This window comes from Berghia stephanieae, chromosome 3 (genome assembly GCF_034508935.2).
Source record: "Berghia stephanieae isolate SIO BIC M18660-M18661 chromosome 3, UCSD_Bste_1.3, whole genome shotgun sequence".
Taxonomy (NCBI): Eukaryota; Metazoa; Mollusca; class Gastropoda; order Nudibranchia; family Aeolidiidae; genus Berghia; species Berghia stephanieae.
In genome coordinates, this window is record NC_088362.1 from 86,298,192 (window position 1) to 86,305,691 (window position 7,500).

The 7,500-nt window shown below is 37.0% G+C and overlaps 1 protein-coding gene across 2 annotated transcripts in view; it reads right to left on the reverse strand.

The window, feature by feature from the left end:
- Window positions 1-7,500, reverse strand: part of LOC144968711 (uncharacterized) — a 202,646-nt gene that overhangs the window by 45,195 nt on the left and 149,951 nt on the right. For both annotated transcript variants that reach the window (XM_078907318.1, XM_078907316.1), the window contains exon 3: window positions 1-323. This exon is cut by the window's left edge and continues 359 nt beyond it. In XM_078907318.1, coding sequence (XP_078763444.1) covers window positions 1-323 — 323 coding nt within the window. The remainder of the gene's footprint in view (window positions 324-7,500) is intronic.

A 7,500-nucleotide genomic window follows, 5' to 3' on the forward strand; every position in this document is an offset into this window, starting at 1 on the left:
GCTTGTGCTTATGGCGGGAGTGTGTAGATTAGCATTGCTAGAAGAACCATTTGGACTCGTCTTGGATGAGGATGTGCGTGGAGAGGAGGAGGATGTGCGTGGAGAGGAAGAGGATGTGCGTGGTGAGGAGGATGTGTTAGCAATGCTGCTACTGGTGGTGGTGCTGCTGCTACTGCTGTTGTTGTTGTTTTGACTAGTGGCAGTGTTTTGTTTGCTTGAACCGCTTGTCTGTTGTAGGATTTTCTGTTCAAGCCAGTTGAATCTTGGTAATTCCTGGAGTATTCTAGCGGCGCTTGATTGGCTCACGTGCTCCGCTATGGGATCTGGAAGAATAAAGTAAAAGGTTGGTTAAATATGAATAACTAAAACGGCATATCATAACCCTCTCCTTATCAAATATACATTTGTTATGAAAATAAAACAGCATTAGATTCAGATTTCAAATGCTTTGGTAACATAGTTCAGACTTGTCGCCTGGCATTTGGACCAAGTGCACAAGCTCAAAGCTCTATGGAATGTATACAACAACATATATTAAAGAAAAGGAAGTTTTCTATATAACAATTTTCACCTGATATTGGCCAGGACAATCGATTTTATGTGAAATTAAAATATAAACAGATGTCAGAAATTTTTGCAAATGCCGTTAACTTTAAAAAAAAAGTAAAATAAAGAAGAAAAAAAAGTATGCGTTGGGAACTAATCCCTTCTACAGCAACAATAAGTGTTGTATCTCTTGTGGTGTAAGAGTTACGCATCCGAATCGCTTTAACATAATGTCGAGGATTCTCACTCAATCCATTTCCTCTTGAGGTAATGAGATGCTATCAAATATTACATTGATCAGTTATACTCAGTCAAATCAAAACTAGTGAACCCGTTAGTAGGTTTAGTGAAGCGACACGACTCGCCAGCAGGTACAGGTCCCAGAAAACATCAATGTATTTTTTCCTTAGCTCTTTGTTCATCCAGCTATGATTGGGTAGATACGACGGTAAGTACTTCGAGATAAATTTATACATATATATATATTAAAAACTGTCACTATTCGATTGAATGTAAAATGTAAAGGGGAACCAGGATAAGCACCAAATCAACGGACCTTGCTACTTGCTACTCTGGAGGATTACTTTTTAGTCGACTGAAAGGACGCGACTCAATTTTTTTGAATGTGACGGTTGGTGTAATTGAATGAATCAATTATACTTGGGAACTGGGTCGATCTATAATTGAAAGCTATTATTATAGTCATTAAATACAGTGTCGTTCAGCAGTGGTATTCGTGATAATATGCCATTACAAAGATATATCAGAAAGGGGGGGGGGGGGTAATTCGGCAAGATAATATTGAGAGAGAGATAAAGAAAGAGAGAGATAGAGAGAGAGAGAAAGAGAGAGAGAGAGAGAGAAAGAGAGAGAGAGAGAGAGAGAGAGAGAGAGAGAGAGAGAGAGAGAGACGGGGATGAGAAATAAAGACAAAGGGATGGTTATAGAATCTAAAGACTGACGAGAGTTATTCAGGGGGAGGTTGGGGGGGGGGGGGGGGGGTGCGGAAAGAAAGAAAGGGAGTAAACTGAAATATACATCGATACCGCGCGACTGAATAGATGGCGGTTATAGTGGGAAGGGAGTGTGGAAAGGTTAATCCATTGAAACATAATTATATAAAATTTAACATAACTTTGTTTACTCATGTTTCTAGTACTGCATCGGTTTGTTGCTTAAGTAAGCTAAAATCTGCGTGCAATGCGGCGTACAATGTATACCTGATCTTGTTCACATATTATAAAGTATTAACTTCAAGATCGATTCATCCAAATTTGGTGTCTTTAGTTGTGAACAGTTCTTATACGATATACATAAATAGTAGATACGCCTAAGGAATGCGGCTCTGACCACACAAACACAACTTTACTTTCTTCCTCCATCCTCTATGCTGCCGAACTATGGAAAAACACATATTTAAAATTTTGGCCAGAAAATTCGTCCTTCGAATATCGATCGATTCGATCTTGGCAAAAACTCTCAAACCCGGGACTTCGTTGAAGTCCAGGAAGTCCAAGTTAGTATCAACACTTAACGTGTATTCTATTTCATGGGGACCCCCGCCAGAACGAGAGCACTTATATCTGACGTAGAGCGGCATCGAACCAGATTTAGTTGCCCGTCAGTTTGGTGCCCCATATATTGGGTAAAAAAAAAAAATCAAATATCTCCATTTACCACTGGTATTATTTCAAACTGGATCTGACTCCGGCATAGCGAGGATTGAACATTGGTGTTGTTTGTTTGCTTTTAATTTGTTTTACGGCGCTTGCGAAACATTTATGTCACTTCGGCGCTAGTAAAAAGGAAGAAAATGGGATAGACAAAAATATAGATTTAAAATTAAAAGCACAGGAGGAAAATTACGACAAAGGGGACTGGTTTAAATAGGGAAAAGATGTAGATTTCAAAAGCACACTATCAGTGTACTTAGTTTGAGATCACTTAAATCAAATGTATCATCCAGACACAAGAACAGGATCTCACTAAGAGGAATACACTTAAATGCTTACAAATCCTGATATCCGAAACAAAAAAAATTATAACAGTACAGAACAGAGAGATATATAATAAGGGGAAAATTTCCTCTTCAAAAACTATAACTATGCAGTTCACCCTTTCCCTCCCAGCCAAGGACTTCAGCCAGTGCCAGAGCAAAACCAAGTAATACCATTGAAAGGCAAAGACAAGCAGCACCATGGAACAAGAAATACGTGAAGACACAGCAAGCAACCTCTCTACCCACCATAGGAGGTCGGAAGACCCTATACACGATTAATCCCTCCCAAAGTGGGTAGGGAGGCACTTACTGTGTCTTCTATCCCCCTATATCTGATTTCCAACTTGCTTTCTGTCTTTGTCTTGGAATGAGATTACTTGGTTTTGTCCAGGCCCTGGCCGGATACTCTGCTGAGAGGGAAACAGTCAAATGTATGATTAGTTTTTGGAGATGATATTTTTTCCTTTGTAAATGATCTCTCTGTTATGTACTGTATTCTTTTGTTTACATATAATTTATGATTTGTAAACAATTGAGTGTATCCCACTTAGTTGGGACCTGTGCTTGTGTCTGGGTGAGCCTTTTAAGTGATCTCAAACTCAGTACTTTGATACTGTGCTCTTGGAATCTACATCTGTTTCCTATTTGAACAAATTCCCCTTTGTCTTGCCTTTTCTTTGGGTGCTTTAATAGTAATTCTTGAACTTTTTACTATCCCATTTTATTCCCTTTTACTGGCGCTGATATGACCTTAATGAACTTAATGTGTTGCAAGCACCGTAAAACCATTAAAAACAACCAAAACAGGATCCATGGTGACGATGTCACAGATGTCTTCGATTTGTTTTACAATTCGTTATGCGGACTTGGTCCACTATTGGCGTTTCAGGATTCAACTGAGCTTTGTAGATATTAGTTAAGTACAGTCAAAATTTGGGTAAAATAATAGAGGGGGCTGGGGGGGGGGGAGGAGGGAGAGGGAGAGAGAGAGAGAGAGAGAGAGAGAGAGAGAGAGAGAGAGAGAGATGTATGCATAAATACATACATACATACATACATAGATACATACATACATACATACATACATACATACATACATACATACACACATATGCATGCACATATACTTTTTATCTATTTAGTATTCTCACCTCGTTTGTTTTACTCCTACAGCGCTGTTGCTGTACACACACACACACACACACACACGTATATATATATATATATATATATATATATATATAGATATATATATATATATATATATATATATATATATATATATATATATATATATATATATAAGAGAGAGAGAGAGAGAGAGAGAGAGAGAGAGAGAGAGAGAGAGAGAGAGCGCAACCAAACAAATAATTTAAGTCCGATGTTACGTATGACAATAACCTACACTAATAATTTATTCCTATTCTCTTCACCGTTAAATTAAAATACAAAAGATTTACATTTTGAAATCATATTAAAAAAAAAAAAACCTAACCATTTTGTCTGCCAAAGGATATTATCAACACGATATGCCTATATCAAATAAATAGTAGCCATCCGCCAACCCCAATTACTATATCCCATCATAAGGGGAAGCGATCGAGCATGTCAACATAATACGAAAGTCTATTTTAAAAAGACTTGTCACAGTTCTGTTCGACTGTGTGGATGAATGGAGATGAATGATGAAACATGGTAAATATTCAATTCTATTCAATAATTGAAAGGGCTAGATATTCTTATTTTAATTTGAAAATGCGATAGTTTATTCACCGGTTACTTAGACCGGAAAACGCGCATCAAAAATGTGGCCAGAAAACACGTCCTGTCCAAATAACCCTAATCTTGGCCAAAAACTCTCTAACCTGGCATAAAATTGCCACCAAATGATGAATGGCATGAATGACTATTAACAACTTTAAAAATAAAAATCGGTATCAACCGAATATATTCGTAAACTTTTACCTTGATTAAAGACAGATATATTAAAAGTTTAATTTATTCGATATTCCTGAAATTAAAAAAAGTTAAAATTTTGCTGCACTTTTGGATTTTTACGTATATTTTGTCCGGCGACCAAACACACACACACACACACACACACACACACACACACACACACACATTTATAATGGTTTATTACACCCGGTTAAGCTGTCACAAATTGTTATCCAATATTTAATTAAATTTCGGGAGGCAACTCACTCGATTTAAATACAGACGGGAACAATGCTTTTGATGCAGCTATCATCCAACCCTTGCCCACTATTTGCATGATGTTAATTCACTCCTCCAAGAGAATTTTTGGTATTTCCCAATCCAAAAGAAAAATGGCATTTACATGGTTTTAGTCAAAAACAATTAACGTTAACGTGCCAGAATTAAAAACAGTAGTATTAACTCACTCAACCCTAAAACCGACTATACCCGTAGTTTACCTGGGTTACTTTTTACCCCATAACTATTTACTACATTTTTCTAAGACAAAGTGTAGGCGTAGTATCAAAGCTAATGATTTTAGTTTTTAGTTGAATAATAATATCTATGCACATGCTCATTCTTAATACACGTTTTTCCAATTTTGGAAAGAAGCAAAAATCCCTAGGATTGAGTGAGTTAATATTGTACATCTAGTTTGTCTCTGAAAAATGTAAATAATGATGGGGCAAAAGTATCTACGGCCAAATACCGAGATATTCGTTGTTAGTGTTGAGTGAGTTATGAGGATATGAAGTAATCATTTACAGTAACAAGACTAGTGGATATATTTCAAGGTACTTTCCGCCAGTTTGAACACACCCTGATACCCAAACACAGAAAAAAATGCATATCGACAGTAACGTTTAGACTGAGTCAGTCGGAGTATTTGAAGAGGAAGAATATTTCATAAAATAATCGAACAATTCGGTTTCGTTCTCTATCGATTGGGCTACAGACAATCATTGCCAAAAGGACTTAACTATCTCCTTTACAGACAGGATACAATGTGAGTTTGGTCTGCCAAGGTGTAATCATTAAATCACCAGGTTTGTGAAAATAGGCTTCAACAGTCGTGACGTCACTTCCCTCGTAATGACGCATAGTAACTTAGAAACTGGTTCTAAATTATCGGAACAATGGCGGTATTATGAAATACTTCTCCGACGAGCATAAAAGTGTATCCAGAGAAAAAAACATTATAAATCTGATCATGTTTTGACTTTTATTTATACATTCTGATCACATGACACGTGAAAAAGTTCTAGCCAGCATAACGAATAAAAAGTACCGATTTTCTTTGTTTAGAACCAAGTTGCTCGTTGCTGGGCGGATGTGACATCAGACTATTGAATCCTTTTGCTTCATGTTGTGGCTTGTATGACTTTTAACGCCAATTCATTCCTACAGACTAGCGGTGGAGGAATCAACATACGTGGACTGTTTGACCAGATAACTGCCCTCCTCTGCAAATACACGTATTTTAAAAAAATTAAATGGCCAAAAAAACAACTTGTCCTCCAAATATTGATAGACGTCTAGATTTAAATGGCCTGCATCTTGGCAAAAACTATCAAAACTGGGACTTCGCGTTCCTACTATCAAAATACGAGAGAAATAATGTTATTAACCTCATTCCAGATTAAACATGTTTTGGTCAAAATTTGACATATTGTGATTTACTGGCCATTGGAGTGACCCCACAAACGAAAATCAAGTCACTTCCAGTCTAGATTGGGAAGGGGGGGGGGGGGGGGGCAGCGTGGCTCAGCGGTACGGTCTTTGCTTCGTACCGGAAAGGCATCGAGCTCGTACACCCGATACGCTGTGTCTTCTTGAGCAAGCCACGTCTCCCTAGCTCAGTTTGCCGCGCTGTACTGCGGCTGACGCCAGGGTTATTCCGGTCTTCCCTTGGAATAGACCCAATGGATGAATTTCCCTTATGGGATGAATAAAGGGAATTTATATTTGAGTAGACAGGTTCACAGACGGTGCTCTAGGATAATATAAAATCTAATTTTTTAATATCTGCTGGAATCACGAACTCCACAAATAATTCACTTTTTAAAAGTTTTCCTCGAGAAAATATAGAGGGAAGGGTGCAAAACTATCGTATCTTAAAAACCCAACTTTTCAGGAGAGACAAAAAACTGTTTAAATTCATAATAATTCTTGGATACCCGTGAAATTTACAAATCTTATGTAAAATGTGGCAAGAAAAACGATGGTCGCCTCTTTGAGACGATATGATGAGTTACGATAGTATTTTATTGGACGCAAGACTATTGTGTGTCGAGATAGGATATTTTGAGGAGGTTAGAACAGAACTAAATCTGCCGTAACTCGGACTGCCATTTTCACCGTTTAATACACAAGTATATTATGAATTACGATACCTGAAACAAGTTTTAAGAGCCATAGGGTTGATTATTCCGGAGTTTGCTTGGATATGAATTACTGCGGAAATTATAAATTAGAATCTTAATATAAAGCTATGAATATAATCAAAGATTTTAGTCCTGATGTTTCGTACACACATAAACTATGATTTTGATAACTTTCTACGGTTTGAGCTAACATCGAGAAGCGAGCACTTGATGCTTATAATATAGTGATCCAACGCGTCATTTATAGCCTAAAAACAAAAAAGAAAGCAAACTAAGAAATAGTTTAACACTTATTTGGCAATCTGTGAAAACAAACAACTTTATGTTAAACAGTTTTGACATTTATTTGGCAAAGAGACTATCGTAACTCTTACTCAGGATACATAAATGTGAAGGGTAAAGTAAAAACTGGTTGCAAGACTATCTTAAGTCAAGTTATGATAGTCTAATTTCCACAAATTTGTAACAGTTTATTTCTTCAAATTTGAATAACTTTTTTTTGCTTTTAATGCGATAGGAATGTCGATTTGACACAAGTTGTGAGGTATTTCAACGCATAACCTATCTCTCAAAACAAAACTATCGTAACTC